Raw genomic sequence first — 20,970 nt, 5'->3', positions numbered from 1 at the left:
CATGGATATCAAATAAATCCATGAAAACCTGTATCATCCTACGTTCGAGAAATACGCTGCTCCAGCCATCGAATCACGGAGATAAATAGGAGAGAAGAATCAAGGGAACAAATAGAATTGTACCCGCATCATTTTATCAATAAAATTATATTTCTTCATATTTATATTGTGGTTGCAATTTATTTTTGTATCACATATAATTTGTTGCGAACACTGTCCTTCAACATTAGGAAAGTAAAACATATTTAAAGAAATATTTATATTAACGCCAAATTTAGCAACTCTAAGAAAGGTATATTTGAAATAATGAAAATTTTAATTGCCATATGCGCAAAATTCATCCTTGTAGTCCATCCATTCCAAATGAAATTTATTCTTTCTAGTTTGTTGCCTAACTACCCTTAAATCTTAATACACAGCATTACAAGGTGCTGGAAATAAAAAAGAATTAAAATCTAGTAATTTCAGTAGTTTGGACGGGGTAGTGTAAAACTACTCCTACTTGACCATTATCGAACAGCCCAGACTGCAGTAAACTGACAATTACAAACACTAAACATATACAAAGACTATCAACATGGAAAATTTTCAGAAACCTAAGCGGCATAATCCTTGTCATAGTATTTGTCTTCAGGATAATAAATGGCAATGACAGTATTTCCTCCAAATTTCCTGCCACCAAGTGCAGCCTTTGCATTGCTACAACCAGTAATGTCCGAGTACTCGAGAAATACCTGCAATTTGGAACACAAACACCCATGTGAAACAATGAGAACGAAATTCAAGATCGACAGTCTCTTACAATTGCAGTTTATTATCCTCGACATTTGCTTTCATGGCTAGCACCCATATCCGGTGAACTTTCAAGATACCACATACACGTAGAGTTATCCCCAATGATAATGCTACATTGTGTGTGCTTAATGAGGATTAACTAACGAGTATTCTCCGTGCAGCAAAAAATACAAACACGTACTTTCAACATTTTCAGAGTCTACACTACCTTCATTTACCAATATCTGTAGCAGAGAAGAAGAAAGAAAGCCTAAAACTTGCTTATGCATCATTTTCTCCTTCACAAATTAAGGTAAGTAGAAATTCTATGATGATTATCTCAGATCTAGAACGAAACAAGTATAGAAGAAAAGAAGGGACGACTGCAAGTAACAGAACACCTTATTTTCCCATTTTCAACCAGGAAATAACCACGGGCCTTTCTGCTTTTCATGGCAGCAAACTTGTACAGGTTTGTACAGGTTTTATTGCTCAGTTGTACAACAATATGAAGTATTTGTAGAGCACAAAGCAAAGACACGAGAAATGCTCGAAATAACATTGAGTCAATTCCTAAAGATTGGACACAAAAATGACAACGTTATTACCTTCCCATGACCTTCGATAATTTGATGATCAGGTTCTGGCCGAGGTATAACAACATCAATCAAGTCACCTATAATTCAGACAAACAAAATCCGTTAATGATTCAGCAATACTTAATCTTACAAATTGAAGGGCACACATGAGAGGGGAAACTCAAGAAAAAAAATATACAATACATTAGGAATTTTAATTGATCGAATCTTTTACGAATCTTTTATCATCTATTCAAAGAAGTTTTAGTAGCAAGAACTTCTCATAGAACAGAAGATCTCTTCTTTTTTAATTTTGTTTATTGAAGTGGCAATAATTGTTTTCATAAACAGCACAAAGGTAGTGCTGAGTACAAATGAGGAAAAAAACCAAAAATATAGCCCTCTTCTAATATAGATATCTTTTTCTTCTAGTTTCTTCTTCATTTAAATCTTAAAATTTCTTCTTTATTCAATTATATATGGAGGTAAGGCATCAACCATCATACAATAACTTTTTTGTTCTTCCAAGGTATCAAAAAGAAGAGTCCACAGGCAAGCAACTCCCTGTGTACTGTTGCAGTTATTTAAAATAGTTCATAATTAATCATTCTGAAAGTGGCTCCTGTTCAATCATCTTTTCTGAATAGAAGCATTGTCTATGTGAATACAGCAAACAGATTGAAACATAAACAACATATTCTTATAAAAAAAAAATAAATAAATAAAAAAAAGAGAACAAAAGATATGTTAATGAATTAGAAGCTGTAGTCACCAAATTTTCGGCCTTCTTCTTTCATGTCTTCCAAAATTTCTCCATACTCTACGTCATCAAACAATTCTTGAGGGGTAATTACCTTCAATACATCAAGAGGAAGATAACCTATCAGAATTACTTCGATATTTTTTATCATTACCTTTAAATATAAGTTATATAACGAATATCCTTATCTCTAAGACGTGTAAATACCTCAGTTAAACATAACACCTTGGTTGGAATTTCAGCAGTCACAACAGGCCCTATCTCTGTACCAGGAATAGTCATACCACCAGCTTCAAAAGCCATTTTCTGCAAGCAAGCAGCATATTCCTTAAGCGATCAAAAGTCGAGAAAAATGCTCACTCTACCCCGATCACTTATTTGACCAATTTTAAGAGTTAGATTGGATAAGTTTTATTTATTAGATCGAATTAAAACTTAGACATTCAGAAATTTCAGCAGAAGCTCTACAAATTGATTTCAATTTGCTGATATCAAAATATTAGTCAAAGTTCACTGAGCTCAAAACTCGGGAAGTTAAAAAGGTTGAAGCATTTGGGTCAGAGGAGTATTTAGAATAACAGGACAGCGTGGTGCACAAAGCATCCCGCATTCAAGCAGGGTCATGGGGAAGGACCACACCCCAAGGGGTGTGATGTAGACAACCTACCCTAATGGCTGCTTCCACGACTCGACTCCGTGGCCTATAGGTCACATGGAGACAACTTTACTGATGCTCCAAGGCTCAGAAGAGTATTAAGAATAATAAGTTGATACTGTAGATAACATTCAACCTGCATAGCTATATGTTGCCTTGCCTGAGCCAATATACACTCCTGTTCAGATTTCACCTGCCCGGTGCTGTTAAACATGATTGGAAAATGTCATAGAAAAAGAAAATAATAAAATTACCATCGGAATATAGAATAGCCCTTTCCAAACTGCAAGTGCGGTTCCAGCAACAAAACATGAAAGACATGCCATGAACTCCCAGTCCCCTTCAATAAAATAACATATGGAAGGCATAGACCATGTACGGAGGGAAGTTAATCATCTTTCAAAAGTAAAATTTTCTGCTTGAACATAAATCAAGCCCAAGGCAGTTTACAAATTCTACTTTTTGAGCCAACGAAGCAAGCATGCAAGACACTTGTTTCTGAAAGAACATGACTGATTACTGAACAATTCAACCTACTCAGTACTCTGACTCTTAACTATAGCTACACTGTTCCCAAGGACTAATAAAATCGAATTACAAAATTCTCAGACTATCTAAATGGGTAGAAACCACACGTTTCTTAGGTCGCACAATGTACTTCTGCATATCTTCTCAGAGGAAGGTCATCTCTTATACATGAACCTCGAAGACATAATCTTTTAGTATACAATGTAGATCTAGATGATGACACCAAATGTAAACAATCAGAAGAGTTCGGTTTAGAAAATTTAATCTGTTATCATAATGATGAGAACATGATCTTGATACTAAACAGAATCAGACGTACGACAAAGAAGTCATGACGAACCCATCCAACTAAAACACAAACACACAGGAGATACAGGATTTAGAAAAAGTTCCAGAAGAAATATTGCATGCCTCACAAATTTCCAGTCTTCAGTCACCGGATTTCCTAAACGCTGGATGAAAACATACCTAGAGTTAGCACGTCGAACCGTCAGTGTCTTGTCACCCATCTTTAAGCCGTTTAACGCAGCACAAGCAATGTCTGTAACTAATGGATCCTGAAGCAAGTAATAGTTGGTTACTACCCAATATAAGGTAAAACCTTCTTCAGCATTATGAAGAAGCAATGGGAATTTCATGACAAAATTACATAATAATGCACTCCATAAGTTGACCTTGCATTATTTTGCCCCACTTACAAGTTTGCAAATGTGTAGCCAAATATCAATAAGCTTAGATCTGAATTTTTTCAGTTTTTTTATTCTCTATATATTCAAGCGTGAAACATTTCCATTCTCCTTTTTCCTCAAGTTTCTACATACCTATCACAACTACGAAAATTCAAAAACAGATGCGAGAAATCTAAAATTTCATCTTCTTTAATGCTAATCTTGTTAGATTTTGAATATGATTTTATGAGAAATATGGAGTGGGTATTGTTGAACTTATTATAATTAGTCTTAGTTGACTGTATACAAAGTTTAAAGTCATTTAATGGAGATTTGGAATAGTTTGATTGAAAATCGTACACAAAGTTCGTCAGAGATGCTTATACATTTTTATACAACATTATACACTTTTATACAAAGAGGTATATTATATATATAGTTGTATAAAAGTGTATAAAGATGTATAAGCACAGTAGTGAAAATGTTAGTGATACACCATGTATGCAGTTGAAGAAGAAGAAGAAGAACAATAAGAAGAACAAGAAATAACGTGAGAAATCCACCAAATTGTAAATAATGTATCAACCTTGTATAAAATAATGTACAAGAGGTGTTTATACACTATTACACATTACTTATACACTATTATACAAATGAATCCTATTAATGGAGCTTCACGGGTTTTTCTTCTTCTTTGGGCATCTTCTGAAATTCAACTCAAATCTAGCTCAAATCTGCTCCAAATCACTTCAAATTTGAGTTTTGAACTCCCCTTGACGATCCCAATCAATCGGGCCAACACCCAATACAAACAACTAACAAAATTGAAAAATCCAATTTCTGAAATTGAAGCTTCGAATGACCTTTAATGGCGACTCCAAAAATAATAATTCTCTTAAGTGGTATTTTTTCTTCTCATCTTAATAGTGATTATCAACTTGGAATCTCGAAGGAGAATTGAAGAATATATATAATGGTAGAGAAATTTTGGGGTGCAAAGTCGTGGAAGAGGAAGAAGAAGAACGAAGAAAAGAAAAAAAATAGGGGGGCTAACTGGTGAAAAATAATTTTCAGATTATGTACAACCTGGGCCATATCAGGTAAGGGCTTCAAACGTGGGCCATTTTTTTTGGACTGTTGGGCCAAGTGACAAGGAGCGTAATTCCCCCGAATTTCATCTGTTAGAATAGTTATGTGAATATATGTAATTAGTCCTAGTCCCTTATGTAATAGGAGTAGGTTATGTGTTATGTATACATATAAATAGGGCTCATTGTAACATAGAATATTAATCAATAATACTTTCTCCCGTGCTTTCTCACATGGTATCAAAGCTTTGGTGAGAAGAGATCGTTGTGCGTCATTCCAGCGACATCTAGGAAGAAAGAACTCGGTCACCGTGCGATTTTCCAGTGACCTAAGTGACTATCTAATTATCAGTGTTGCGTAAAATCCAACACCACCAAAAGGTTCCCAAGAGATAGGCGACCAAACCCCAGAAAAGGTCACCTGAAAATTCCCACTCACGCGCCCCCACGATCCTGCCGGAGTTCTGACGCCGCCGGCGCGTCTGTCCCACACGTCGGCGCTTGAAGGCTGTTCCGATCAGAATTTGGAAAATTTTCTTTTGGACAGTGTAATCGCCTTGCAATTCCAAGCCTACCCATCCAATTTAAACCAAATTCCGACCACTTTCATATTTTTTCCGGCGTGAACAGTGATTTTCAGAGAATTTCCTGATTTTTCTGGCGTTAATAGTAATTTCCAGAAGGGTTTCCAATTTTTCCGGCGTGAACATCATAATGTCATTCGTATTAGAAGCCTTAGACTCACAATCCGTTTGATCCAATGCATTGAATCCAATCTAGATGGTTTCTTTATCGGATTATATTGAGTTCCTTCGGTACAAAGCACGTAAACAGACATCTTCAGGATTAGCCTCCGTTGTTCCAACAAATAGTAGTGTGACGTGTGTCTCCCCAATCTTCAACCTATGAGTCTTGGGTCATTGATTCAGGTGCATCTGATCATATTTCTGGTAACAAATCTCTTTTCACTAGTATTACATATTCTCAATCTCTTCCAACAGTCACAATGGCCAATGCGTCTCAAACCATGGCAACTGCAATAGGTCAAGCAAGTCCACTTCCTTACTTACCTTTAGACTCAGTTCTTTATGTTCCCGGTAGTCCTTTTAATCTCATAGCGTTAGTCGCTTGGCCAAATCACTTAAATCTGCTGTTTTATTTCTTGATGACCTTGTTTTTATACAGGAAGGCAGTACGGGGCGGATCATTGGTACCGGACATGAATCAGATGGAATTTATTACCTTATCCTTACAAAATCACATGGACTCACATCTTGTCTTCCTTCAACAACGTGTTCCGTTACTGATTCACCAGATTTATTACATAAACGGTTGGAACATCCCAGTTTGTCAAAACTTCAGAAAATGGTACCTGGCTTATCTCACTTGTCCACTCAAGTGTGAGTAATGTAAGCTCGGTAAGCATACCCGCTACCATTTCCCGCGGCGTCTTGATAATCGAGAAGAGTCATCTTTTACTTTAGTCCATTTAGATGTTTGGGGTCCTAGTCGGGTCGTTCTACCTTGGGATTCCGCTACTTTATCAGTTTCATTGATGATTATTCCATGTGCACTTGGATATTTTTGATGAAAAATCGATCAGAGTTGTTTTCTATTTTCCGACCTTCCACGCTGAAATTCAAAACCAATTAGGGGTTTCTATCCGCACATTTCGTAGTGATAATGCCCTAGAGTATTTGTCTTCCCCATTTCAGTAGTTTATGAACTCTCATGGGATTATTCATAAACATCTTGTCCGCACACATCCCAACAAAATGGGGTAGCTGAAAGAAAGAATAGACATCTTATTGAAACTGCTCGTACCCTACTCACACAATCTCATGTTCTGCTGCGTTTTTGGGGGATGCAGTTCTTACATCTTGCTATTTTATTAATCATATGCCATCTTCAGCTATCCAGAATCAAGTTCCATTTTCTGTCCTGTTTCCCCACTTACCTTTGTTCTCTCTTCCACCCGTGTCTTTGGGAGTACGTGTTTTGTTCATAACCTTACTCCAGGAAAAGATAAGTTAGCTCATCGTGCTCTTAAGTGCATATTTATGGGTTACTCGATAACACAAAAGGGATATCGATGTTATTGTCCTGACCTCCAACGGTTTCTAATGTCTGCTAATGTTACCTACTTTGAAACTCAATCATACTTCACAGGTTCAGGTAATCACTTAGATATTTCTGAGGTGCTACCAGTTCCGTCTTTTGGAGTTTCAGTCACTATCTCCCATTCATCTTCCTCCATAGCTCCAGTTGCAGCTCCACCACCTACAGCTCCAGTTGCAGCTCCACCACCTACAGCTCCATTGCCACCACCTAGTCCAGCTCCACCAACTATAGCTCCAGTGCCACCACCTAGTCCAGTTCAACCTTCTACAGCTCCACCACTCCTGACTTATCATTGTCGCCAGCATCAGGCCCAGCTGATTCACGTCCTATACCTGACCCTGCTAATACTGCGGACTTGTCTCCTCTTAGTCAACCGATTGCACTACGAAAAGGTATATGGTCCGCACTTAATCCTAATCCCCATTATGTCGGTTTAAGTTATCATCGTCTGTCATCATCCCATTGTGCATTTGTATCATCTTTGTCCTCTGTTTCCATCCCTAAGTCTACAAGTGAAGCACTGTCTAATCTCGGGTAGCGACAGGCTATGATTGACGAGATGTTTGCTTTACATACGAGTGGTACTTGGGAGCTTGTTCCTCTTCCTTCGGGTAAATCGACTGTTTGTTGTCATTGGGTGTATGCAGTCAAAGTTGGTCCAGATGGCCAGGTTGATCGACTTAAGGCTCGTCTTGTTGCCAAAGGGTATACTCAGATATTTGGACTCGACTACAGTGATACTTTCTCTCCCGTGGCTAAAATAGCATCAATCCGCCTTTTTCTATCCATGGTGGTTGTTCGCCATTGGCCTCTTTATCAGTTGGACATTAAGAATGTTTTTCTTCACGGTGACCTTGAGGATGAGGTTTATATGGAGCAACCACCTGGTTTTGTTGGTCATGGGGAGTCTAGTGGCCTTGTATGTCGGTTGCGCCGGTCCCTCTATGGTCTAAAGCAATCTCTTCGAGCTTGGTTTAGTAAGTTCAGCACAGTTATTCAGGAGTTTGGCATGACTCGTAGTGAAGCTGATCACTTCGTGTTTTATCGGCATTCTGCTTCAAATCTCTGTTTTATCTAGTCGTTTATGTTGACGATATTGTTATTACCGGCAATGATCAGGATGGTATTAGTAAGTTGAAGCAACATCTCTTTCAGCACTTTCAGACTAAGGATTGGGCAGATTAAAGTATTTTCTGGGTATTGAGGTCGCTCAGGTATTGTGATCTCACAACGGAAGTATGCCTTAGATATTCTTGAGGAGACAGGAATGACAGGTTGTAGACCTGTTGACACTCCGATAGATCCGAATTCTAAACTTCTGCCGGGACAGGGGGAGCCTCTTAGCGATCCTGCAAGATATAGGCAGTTGGTTGGTAAATAAATTACCTCACAGTGACTAGACCTGACATTTCCTTTCCTGTGAGTGTTGGGAGTCAGTTTATGGATTCTCCCTGTGATAGTCACTGGGATGCAGTTGCCCGCATTCTTCGGTATATAAAATCAGCTCCAGGCAAAGGTTTATTGTTTGAGGATCGAGGCCATGAGCAGATCGTTGGATACTCAGATGCTGATTGGGCAGGATTACCTTTTGATAGACGTTCTACGTCTGGATATTGTGTCTTAGTAGGAGGAAATTTGGTGTCATAGAAGAGCAAGAAACAGAATGTGGTTGCTCGGTCTAGTGCAGAAGCAGAATATCGAGCAATAGCTATGGCGACATGTGAGCTAATTGGATCAAACAGTTACTCAAGGAGTTGAAATTTGATGAGATTAGTCATATGGGACTTGTGTGTGATAATCAAACTGCTCTTCATATTGCGTCAAATCAAGTGTTCCATGAGAGAACTAAACACATTGAGATTGACTGTCACTTTGTTAGAAAAAAGATACTCCCGGGAGACATTGCTACAAACTTTGTGAAGTCAAATGATCAGCTTGCAGATATTTTCACCAAGTCCCTCACTGGTCCTCGTATTAACTACATATGTAACAAGCTCGGTACATATGATTTATATGCACCAGCTTGAGGGGGAGTGTTAGAATAGTTATGTGAATATATGTAATTAGTCCTAGTCCCTTATGAAATAGGAGTAGGTTATGTGTTATGTATACATATAAATAGGGCTCATTGTAACATAGAATATTAATCAATAATATTTTCTCCCGTGCTTTCTAACATCATCCAAAGGAGGTGAAAAGCCGAGATGTAGAAGAAACAGAGGAGGACAATTCAGTGTGGACTCAGTGAAACATCTGCAGATTTGGTATATTTTTTAGCATTTCACTTAACTGGCATGAGGATGAAACCTTATCCCTGCTCATCAAAATAGGAAGATGTTGGACGGAGAGAACGGAGAGAAGTGCTGGCAAGGAGAATTACAAAATTCTACCTATGCTTGTAAATCTAAATACATCGGGAGGACTTCATTTGTAATTAACGAGATTGACATCTTCAGTGAACTATGATAGAGGGTTAAGGAGAATAATTAGCATAGGGAACAATGGAGAGAGATTAGGTAAATTATCTGCAAACGGCTAATATGCTGCAGTGAAGAAGTTGAGTTGGGCTGTAGGATCAGCACAGGTATCTATGAGAGCCCATAATGTGGAACTGAAATGGAGGTAACTGCGGAGGAAGTAATACTGACAATTGAGGAACTGAGTATATCGCATTAGCTGATAAGCAGGAGAAGTTTGCTGGTGGGAAATTGTTTATTAAGATAATTCACTTGGGCTAAATGGACTTAGGGAAGTAGGAAGAAGTGAAAAATCCATATAGAGACAAACAGGATTCAAGGTTATTTAATTATTGTAATTTGTATGTCTAGATAAAGTAGGCGATCCAGCATTAGGTTGATTTTTAGTGGTCCTCTGTGCTCCCTTGTCATATATCGACAATGTTTGGTGTAGTATTAAGCAATTGCTTTGTAGTATCAACAAAAAAAACAAATTGAGCCTGAAAGGACCCAAGACATCAATCAGCAAGCTCTCAATCTTAAACCATAGGATCAAGTAACTGAGAGAAAAGAGTATGCAATCCTGCTACTACAAGAATAAAAAATGGATCCTGAAATGCACATAAACTATAAAGCCAAGACTTCAATATAGCAAACATTCAGTGTGAACTGTAAAGGGCATGGGATTACATTAATTGAAGGATACCGAGTAAATAATCAATTTATGGAATGATTAATTACTAAACAAAAATGAAGATCCACAGAAGGAAAACAGCTAATTAGTCGGCTCAAAAAAGGAATTTGGAAAGGAAAAGAGATGGAAGTTATGGAACATTTTCTACATCCCAAAAGTATAAGGCAAGAATGTACTTAGATATCAACTTAATTACCTGATATGTGCAGAAACCATAACCTTTAGAGTTTCCTGTCTCTCTATCCTTTACCACCTCAAATCTGCGCAAAGGTCTACAATAGACAAATTCAATACATCAGAGCTCCAGACATAATATTCTGAAACTTAGTGACAATTGCCATCTAATATGATTTTTGTACCCGAAAGACTCCAGTAGTTCTTTTATCTGCACTTCAGTAAAAAGGTATGGCAATCCACCAACAAAAACACGATCAGGTTCCTCCGCGTCCCCAATTGCTCTGGCAAATGATGAGAAACATATGCACATGAAGACAAACAATAAGGATACAGCTGTGCAGGCTAAGAAAGAAATAAAGAGGAGAAAAAGCATAACATAATTTGTTAGAGCAGATATCATACACAAAAATAGCCGCCCAAAAGAGAAGGCAACAAAGCATTGTAACTGTTACACTGACAGGCGGAGGAGAATGTAAGCACCACCAATTTCCCAGAGTAAACGTGCTTGGCATGCATCCGTACATTCCCATCTCCAACTACTACCCCCCCCCCCCCCCCCCCCCCACAACCCAATAAAAAAAAAGAACCCAAAAAGGGACAGGAAAACAGAAATTAAAAGTTGGAGCATCTCACGATCTGTGCACATTAAACCAGTCCAAACATCTAAATTCTCCAGATTCACCTGGCTTTCAACAATCAAGAAGAGGTTCAACACACTGAATTACTCTCCAAAATATACTGTAAGCTCATTAATTACGAGGAAAATGCTTCAAGTTAAGTCTCATTTTCCACAAAGAGGTATCACCTTTTATACAGTCTATTTATCCATGTATTTTTAAAAAAACCACACTTGTACTTTCCATGTACATACGTACATTTTCCTGATGTCTACAATACTATAAGCAATTTATCTTTAAAGTTCACTGAAAAAAATTGGCAGGACACAATACAAAATCTAGATTTAGAGATTCCTACTACAGAGGATCCATGACTGTTTGGAATTAAACTGAAGTAATTGACTGATTGGGAAAATACAAAATCCCAGATAGGGACAACTCAATCAATACAAATCAGACCGACATTACATAATTGAAATGTCTCATGCCAACCAATAACAACTACTACGCCTAAACTCAAGCAACTTAAGGTCGGCTATATGACTCTTCACCGACCATGAGACCCGTATAGTAATAATAATAATGATAATAAATGATGATGATAATAATAATAATGATAATATATGATGATGATAATAATAAGAATAATAATAATAATAATAATAATAATAATAATAATAATAATAATAATAATGATAACAAAGTTCTCTATATTTTCCATTGGCATATAAATCTCTGATATGACTAAAAGACTCCTAAAAACTAATGTGAACATACTAATGTGACTAAGGCATAGTCCCAGCTAATATGTGTCACCTATTATAGGTCTTTTTCCTCCATTATACTCTACCTTTAGGCTAGGTTTCCATGGACTCCAAATGATTTTAGGTGTTTCGAGACTACTTCCTTCATGATTTTAGGCCTACCTCGTCCCCTTTCAACACCTTCATTCACCATGGTTTTGCATGTACAGACTAGTGCATCTGAAGGTAGACACAGACACAACACATGACCAAACCATCTCAAGCGCCCTTGCCTCATTTTATTCTCGATGTGTGCTAATTGCACCTTCTGCCGAATGTGGTCATTTCTAATCTTGTCTAATCTTGTATGACCGCATATCCATCTTAGCAAGCACGTCTCAGCAACACTCATCTTGTGGATATGTTGAACTTTGGAGGTCAAAGATTCATTCCCACATAACAATGTAGGTCTTATAATTGGCTTACCTTTCTCATATCAATCAAGTACTAACAATTTCCAGAGCAAATTTAGGACAGAGGCACCATTTTCTGCAGCAACAACAGTAAAGGAAAATAGACAGCGAGTTCAACTTACCCAGGCGTAAGCCCAGCAGCAGTTAAGTTAAGGTGAGGGCTTGGATGGCCAGGACCAAGTGCAGCAGCCAAAGAAGGATTGTAATCAGTAGGCCTTCGAACCCTGACAGAAACACCCTGTTTACAGTAAAGCATAAAGAATAACAAATAGTTAAACCAACAAAATTCACCTGGCAAAACAAAGAACTAAAGGCATGGGTAGCAAACCAAGAAGAATAGTATTAATTTATACATATCATTGTCAGTGAGGAAGAATATTTGGAAGATCTGACTTTCATTTGTCTACAGAGGATATGTTCAGTGGAACAAGTACTATTATTATGGAGAGCTAATGCCGATAAGAAGATTATAAACTTCCTTTAAAGCCAATAGGTGTCTTCTATACTATTTCACTTGAACATCCATGCAGCATAAACATCCATGCAGAACATTTATGAAGATCCCTGAATTATTGAACACTATAGGGATAGATAGATAGATATGGCAGATACAGTTCTATTCATGAAGAATCAGGTGGACTGCTTTTCTATCTCGTGTATTATAATAGAAATCCACACACACAAAACAAAAAATATGAAGAAACAGGAAAAGCAATAAAAAGTGAATCATTTTAAGTTAGAACATATCTTTACAACCATAGATATAAATTATCTCAAGCCCCTTGGTTTCCCATTTCTCTTTCTTCACCTATCAAAACCAATAAGCATCTTAGATTAACCTCAATAAGAAGATTTATGAAGATCCTCGAATTATTGAGCACTATAGGAAATAGAAGAATCTCATTATACAGAATCACAGGTACGGTTCTATTCATGAAGAATCAGGAGGAAGGCTTCCACCTCATGTATGATAACAGAACCCCCACTGACAACAAAAAATAAGAAGAGAGAAGAAGAACAATAAAAATTGAATCGTTTTTTTTCAATTAATATGTATTACGTATATTTCCAGCCATAAGACGTAAAAATTAAATTAAGTCCCGAGGGTTTCCGTTGCTCTTTCTTTACGCTCCTGCAGTCCCGCCACCTTACTCTTTCCACCCAAATTAAAAATATATAAAAGGAGTAGAACTTTAAGACACCGAGCCAAAAGAGAGATTAGAATAGATGAATCCCCAAAATTAACACTCCATATAGAAAGAAAAGGCTATAGTTATACATGCCTCAAAAACAACTCCGTCTAATGCCATTGCATTACTGGCTTCTTCAACTGTTCTCATCTCCACAAATGCAAACTTCTTTTCATGATTAATGTACACATTGACAACTGCATCACCTGAAATTCAGGAATAGGTTATACTCACAAGGAGTGTGACAGTGGAAATGTATAAAAGTATTACGTTTGAAATATGAACGCACCTGGACCAGCAGAATTTCCACCAACAGCACTCATAACATGACTAAAAAATGCTGAGATTGTCTGTTTCAGATGCAGCAAAAGAAGAAGAAGAAATAAGAAATCTTAAGTGAAGCAAAACTTGATCTGACAAAAGTCCTAAAATAAGATACAACCATAAAACAAATTTTTCTTACATGGGACACCATATTTGAGGCGTAGAGCTCTCTATTTCAACTCACTCTTACGAGTACAGGACAGGGACATATGTGGCCTTGTTATAGTCTTACAATTGAGTTAGAATGTCAGTTTGTTTTAATGGCAGAATTCCAGCACAAGGAGAATTTTCATGGACATATATTTGTTTTTTGTTTTTTTGTTTTTGGAGGGGGTGTTTTTTCTTTCTTTCTTTTTTTTGTTTGTTTTGGGGGGGGGGGGGGGGGGGGGGGGAACAAAATCAGTCAGCTACACCTTAATTCCAAATTAGCAGCCTTTTTATCATAAGCCATATTCAATCTTAAAACCGATGTTATAAAATTCAGCCTGTACAGTGTGCAAGCTTGAAATCTTAAAAAAAAAGCTGGTAAAGTATAGCATCCACATTAAGTCATGACAACCATTTCAAAGAGAAGCAAGGACCCTAGGTACAATGTGGATGAAAGATGATGGAAATGGACCATTAAACCAATATTTGCCTTACCTGTTCATTAGCCAGTGGTGGGAGGCCACCAACATAGACGCGTCGTGCATGTCTTGTAGCCTATGAGCAAAATGGGGAAAAGGTGAAACACTTCTTGTAAATACAGAAGAGGATGGAGCTTCAGCAAAACATATTTACTTGCTGACTCATGGCTTGAACTGGCAAGAAAGGGAAAGAACCCAACTGATTAACCTGTTGAACACGCCTTAGTCAGAGAAATAACTAAATGGATCTATAGGGAAAACTTACATCGAAGTAAACAAAAAATAAATACAAACAAAAAATAAATCCTACAAATTAAATTAGTGGTACCTGAATTGTATCAGTTGGAAATACGTTTTGTAACATTCCAGGAATTGATTGAGGGGCATTGGAAGAACCCAGAACTTGCTCTACATAACAAGGAATAAGTAAAAAGAGAAGCGAAAGTGATGAAAGTCAAAATGTAAAATCTGAGAAATTATGCAGCCGACAAACAACAGATTTAAATGCTGAATTCAACAGATTACATGAAACATTTTTTAAAAAACATTTTAGCTTTTGAGTCAAAGGGATCATGGTAGTAGTTATTCACCAGAGAGAGCATAAAAGGAAAAGCACCTATCCCTTACCTATATATTGTACACCATTCAGATAATAAAACAAGAATTATATTCCACCACTGCAGGTTTCTGGATAACAATTGCGAGCCTACCAAATTACAACAGTTGCTGTTGATGATGGAAAAGTTCCAGCTAACATAAGCACTGATTCCTCCTTGAATTAAATCTACAGCCCTCACGCCCATGAGTAGCATGGTGGGACATAAAGTCCAATATTGCCTTCTTAGCCATATGTAACAAAATCACAAACAAAGAACCAACACAACAGCAAACAACACAACAATGATTCTCAGTTCCAAGTAGAAATTATCAGCACGAAAACAAATTAAAGCTTATCATATTGAACATAACCATAAATCTCTAAATGTACACTGATATCATTTTAGGTAGGAGAGAGCTATAATTATCTGTGCAGTTTAAGTTCTAAATGCTAACCTGCCCCACTAGAAAAAGCTGCTGCTACTGATGGAGCCATATCAAAGCCACTTGTCCGCTTGCTGTCAAAAAGGAAAACATAGATTATGGCACTTTTCAATTTTGTGGATGCCTGGAAGAGAACAAAAGAGTGAATCAAGACTTTTCTCTATGATTTTGAGTAAAATATATTCATGTTTTAAAAGAACGAGAACAAAAGAATCCCTCGTGGAAAATGAAATAGAGCATTGAGAAAGACATATGAATAATCCAAAGGTAAACAAAAATTTGCAAAAAATTTAAAGTAAAACCACATGATAATGAGACTAATTGAAATCTTGCAGTAATTTGCTTTAAAAAAAATATCAAACCATAAGTACAATATATTAAGAAGTTATTAACTTGGAAATTCATATTATTATCAAAAATTATAAGGGAACCTCTTTGGAGGTAAAGGAGAATTTGATCTTGATCTAGCTTTCTCATAAGAACGATCCTTTGACCTTGAATGGGATCTACGTGTCTCTCCCTTTTCTCTACCTTCACGATGTTGGCGCCTATAAAATCACAATAGTGACCAAATGACCATATAACAAAATAACAATTTATCCAAGATACTACTTTTAATTCGTAAACAACAGTCATGCAAGCCATATATATGATTCATCATCAAGCAAAAAGTTACAGGTACAATTTGGCTTTGTGTTTCTCTTTAATCCCTTAGAACAAAGAGAGATCAGAAACAGTAAGCATCTTCCTTTTTCTTTCTTTTGGCACTTTACCCTAGCTGTCCAGTTGTGGAATTGTTTTAAGCAAATTTTGGGGGTAAAGTATGTGATGCCAAAGACTGTCAAAGAACTCGTTGGGTGCTGGAGCGGATTGTGGAGAGCCATTCCAGCTTCTGTGTGTCTGATGGTATGAAAAGAAGGAATCAGAGATGTTTCAAAGGCAGAGCTACAGCTGTTTATGTCTTGAAAGTAGATGTGCTTTTCAGTGAATTTATAATATGCATGTGAAGAGGACATTGTATAGATTCCATTAGCTTGTTAAAAAGTTGAAAGATTCTGTAATTAATGCATCCTATTGTAGAGTCCATAACTGCCTTACTGATAGTTTTGCTCATTGATGAACTTTTTACTTATCAAAAGTTTAAAAAAATAAGGGAATCAAACTATTTTTTATTTTTTTGGATTGGTGAAACCAAACAAAGAATTATCTTGTCTAATGCCAACATTACAACTGTACAAGGACTTCCAACTGAGCCAATTGGATTGCCTTGATTTTCCTGGAACCAACTGATTCCAGAAGCACTATATAGGTTAACTGTTTGTTTCCAAAAATAACAGATCCTATGAGTTAGCTAATACCTCTAACTATTCTTCCCATTGCATGCATCTATAATTTTAGCAAAATTTAATAGAGCAGAATGCACCATGACGGAAGTACGACATAACAATTCAAATGAACAAACTTTATTCCCAGAGAAGAACCAGTAAGCCAATGGAAAGATCTCAAAGCTTATGCGTACAAACATTCTTTCTAAAATGACCTGTCAAATTTATGATTCCTGGAAGGGCTGTAATCATCATTGTCATCATTTCTTCTGTAGCCCCTGCTGCTTTTATCCTTGTATTCCTCACGATGACGGTCTTGATCTCTGGAATATTTATCCCTCAATCTATCGTGCCGAGATCCATTAGATTGGCTCTGAAAAATTCAATTAGACAATATTCTGAAATTAGCCCAAAGCAACAAGCAGTGAAATATATGCTTAAAGAGTTCACGGGATCACATATAGACTAAAATGGTTTTACTGATCAAATTTTTGCAATCAAAAGCTTCCACCTAGGGGATGACACAAAACAAAGACAGCTTACTTTCAGTGCGAGGGCTTGAAATTCAATCAAATTATATGAATATAACAAGCATTTTCGGTGATTAAACATCATTATTCCGTTGAACTTCTGAACTATGCCACGTCAAGTTTCATAATACTTGAGTGATATCCAACAGCATTCTAAATGGTTCCAACATATGTTTAGCCAAGTACTTTAATTGCCGTACTAGAGAACCAGTATGGAGCTGTTACATGCACAGGGATTATGATTTTTACCTCTCTTTTTTTTAATTATCTTAAACTGTAGTGCCCCGGTCAAGTTACGCCACCTCAACTAATCAATCGAGTACCTGCTACTTCCCACCAGCACATATACCGAGTAACTTTTTCCACCAAGGCTTAGACAAATTGAAAGGAAATAACCAAACTTTTTTAGTCAACTTTGGTCTCCCATGGTTTATTCCAACTTCAAGGCCACACCCTTCAGTGCTACTTTCTACTTTTTCTAGAAACAGGAAAGCATAAAACTAATGGGCTCATACCTTTTTGCTTTCTCATTCTTGAAAGTTCTTAAAATGATAATTTCAAACAATTTGGGATTGCATTTTCCCTTTAGCCACAACCATGAGGTAGAAATTTATCTTGTGCGACAAAGTAATTACAATAGTCCTGTTCACACGAACTGTTTCTCATCCTACTAATTTGGTTACAAATTCAAATTTATCTCATTTGTTGTTTCTCTAAGATTATCTCCAAAATACCTTAAAATGGCCTCGTGGAGCTTCAAGTCTTATTCAACTGATTGCTCCTTGCAATTAAAAATTTCATTCCTTTTATCTCTGATTAAATTGCTTTAGCTCACATCCAAAATTACAGTACATTAGAAATTTGTTTATATATCCGATGTCACTTCGTTAAATAAATTAGTAAGTTTCTTAATTTAGCAAAGTTTGAATCAAATTATTCGAGCTAGTTTAGAGCAATTTGAACCCTATGTCCAGCAAATATTAAAGAGAAAAAATGAACCTCGTGATGATGCGACTTTCGATCTTTGTAAGAATACGGAGACGATCTTCTGCGGTCGTCACTTTTGCTTTCATAACGAGACATAATCGGTAGTTTTGAATCTTTGATCACCAAACCCTATCCCTAGTTCTTTGATTTTGTTGGAGACGAGAATTGAAGAGAAGTTACGATTGTTACCATTCGGATTTTGAACTTCGGGTATAAATGTATTCCGCTTAGTGGGCTGATTTCTCTCAAGGTTCACGGGCTAAATGTACTCCACGGTCATTTGTGTCACATTTTAACTTGTGCCCGCTTTGCAAAAAGAATTGCAAGCGTACCCATTTTTTCGCATAACTTCAGCACATGGGGCTGGAGTAGCAAAGGCAATCATACAAAACTTCAGCATTCTAGTAGTCGGCCTGAAGTTCAGCTCTAAAGCTGAAATTTTTGTTTTGTAACTAGCGAAGTTTTTATGTTGTAACTGGAAACTTCACCTTTAGAGCTGAAGTTTTTGTATTGTAACTGGGAAGTTTTTGTGTTGTAACTGGAAACTTCAGCTCTAGAGCTGAAGTTTTTGTGTTGTACTGGGAAACTTCAGCTCTAGAGCTGAAGTTTTTGTGTTTTAATTTGTAGAGCTGAAGTTTTTGTAGAGCTGAAGTTTTCTTAAAAGAGATCCTTTTTTCCTCTTGAATGTATGCTTTCACTGCAGCTATTGTATCCTCTGGTTCAACCATTACGACAAGCACGACCATCTTTAGTTCTATGATACTTGTAAACGTTTTCGAATTTCTCTTTACATTTCTTGGCACTTCTATGATAACTAAGGTCAGCCAATTTCCTGCACATAACAATGAAAACAATTGGAACAAAACAAAGATACAAATCTAACTAATACCTCATCTTATCTTGTAGAGTATTCATTGTATTCTTAATATAAACAACATCTCATACTTGTATTTACCACATAAAGATTAAAACTGGAAAAAAAAGGTTAACTTTTGGACTAAAACTAATAACTGGAAAAAAAAAGAAGAAAAAGAAAACGAAGGAGGAGAAAGGAGCTGAAGTTGTTTAAAAAGTGGGTACAAGTTAAAAGTTTTAAAAAAATGGGTATAGGTTAAATGGGGACGACCAAATAGGGCGCCCCGTGCAATTTTTACCTCCACTTAGTGGGCTGAATTTCCTTCGAGGTTCCGGGATAACTGCTAAAAACAAGGGATTTTTACCTAGTTATACTATATTAGAAACTTATTTACCAATGTTCTTTATATTTTGTAGTTTTTAATAAGTATCTAGATTTTTCTTACAAATTGTATAGATTGCTCCATAAAAGTATTTCACCCCATTATTAGTGCCTTCAATTAAGGGATTCAATTATATTCTTTCCTTTTATTTCCTCTTCTCTTCTCTCTTCTCTCTCCTTTTTTTTTACAACAAAATTCCTTAATCTACGCCCAGAATCTCCGTCTTCTCTCTTCCCGCCATTGGTGATAATTTTATATTATTAAATCATCAATTGCATCGTTCTTTTGCTGGGAGACCGGACAACACTGAAAATGAAGAAATATTCAGGAATTGTATGACAAATGTATCGTAATTGTATTTAAATTGTATACGTAAAACGTAATTATATCATACTTGTATAACAATTGTATATAACTTGTAGATGGTACATTAATATCCAAAATAATACCTGATACAATATTAATAAAATTAATCTATAATTATCATATATTTGTGATATAAACGGTGAAATTCGTCACGATCTCACAACTGCTCATAATTCAAATACAAATTTGATACAATCCTGAAAGAATTCTTACACAATTCTAATACAACTTAAAACCGACTCTAAACTTAAACTGATACAATATCGTATTATACTTGTATTAGTATTGTATCATGTATTGTTTTAGGTACAAATTGTGATACAATTCTAAATTATGATACATCTTTGATCTACATCTTTTTCAAGTTTCAATTTAAAACATCCGCCTAGAACCAACTCTAAACTTAAATTATAATGCAATATTGTATTTTAATAGTATTAGTATTGTATCAAAATTGTCTTAGGTATTGATGTATCAAATACAACTCAGACAATTATGATACCTTTATCATACAATCGTAATGCAATTCTGAAACTTCATCTTCCTCGAGTTTCATTATGAAATTCAACCTAAAACCAACTTTAATATAGAGTGAAGCTTACCCACAACTTGATTGTAGAGTAAATCTTCGAATTTCTTCTATATTGTATAAATAAGAAAGAGATTTTGGACGATTAAAGAGAGAAATCGTATATCAACAGCTTTGGAAGAGGAAAGAATCTGCAATTTTGGGGGGATATGGAAGAGGAGTGAGTAAGCGAGATTTTTGGGTTTGAAAGATTATGGTTATCAATGGGTTTCTTACTGTGGGTAAGTACAAAGAGAGGTGATGATATTGGGGTTCAGTGGGTTTCTTACGATGATGATTTTGGGTAAGTACAAAGAGAGGTGATGATTTTGGGTAAGTACAAAGACAGTATAGTTTTCCTTGGAAAAAAGAAGAGTATCTTAAATGTAGGGGATTATGTGTAACTGATACCCAATATTTAAGGTATGTTCATTTCCTCCTTT

The 20,970-nt window shown here is 36.4% G+C and overlaps 1 protein-coding gene across 4 annotated transcripts; it reads right to left on the bottom strand.

Annotated features, from left to right (window-relative positions):
• LOC109244207 (splicing factor U2af large subunit B-like) lies at positions 296-18,596 on the bottom strand. 4 transcript variants are annotated; one of them, XM_019411266.1, is made up of 18 exons: positions 18,368-18,596; positions 17,054-17,211; positions 15,945-16,061; positions 15,526-15,587; positions 14,801-14,880; positions 14,627-14,680; positions 14,489-14,548; positions 13,812-13,872; positions 13,616-13,728; positions 12,455-12,570; positions 10,682-10,780; positions 10,519-10,594; positions 3,764-3,852; positions 2,904-2,970; positions 2,320-2,418; positions 2,125-2,206; positions 1,383-1,450; positions 296-734 (listed from the first exon to the last, which is right to left on the bottom strand). In XM_019411266.1, exons 1-18 carry the CDS (start codon positions 18,449-18,451, stop codon positions 597-599), a joined length of 1,623 nt encoding a protein of 540 aa, XP_019266811.1. In that variant the 5' UTR covers positions 18,452-18,596; the 3' UTR covers positions 296-596. The 4 variants fall into 4 exon arrangements, with proteins under 4 accessions (XP_019266811.1, XP_019266817.1, XP_019266829.1 ...); XM_019411272.1 differs by having other exon boundaries at positions 16,008-16,061; XM_019411284.1 differs by lacking the exons at positions 15,945-16,061; positions 17,054-17,211; positions 18,368-18,596 and adding an exon at positions 15,100-15,312.

Source organism: Nicotiana attenuata, chromosome 2, assembly GCF_001879085.1.
Source record: "Nicotiana attenuata strain UT chromosome 2, NIATTr2, whole genome shotgun sequence".
NCBI classification, from domain to species: domain Eukaryota; kingdom Viridiplantae; phylum Streptophyta; class Magnoliopsida; order Solanales; family Solanaceae; genus Nicotiana; species Nicotiana attenuata.
This window is presented reverse-complemented; position numbering and strand designations above follow the sequence as displayed.

Coding starts and splice junctions, on each gene's coding strand:
- LOC109244207 (XM_019411266.1), bottom strand. CDS start 18,451: ATGTCTCGTTATGAAAGCAAAAGTGACGACCGCAGAAGATCGTCTCCG. Junction 16,062..17,053: donor AGGAATCATAAATTTGACAG/GTCATTTTAGAA, acceptor GTGATTTTATAG/GCGCCAACATCGTGAAGGTA. Junction 14,881..15,525: donor AGCTTTTTCTAGTGGGGCAG/GTTAGCATTTAG, acceptor CTTGTTATGTAG/AGCAAGTTCTGGGTTCTTCC.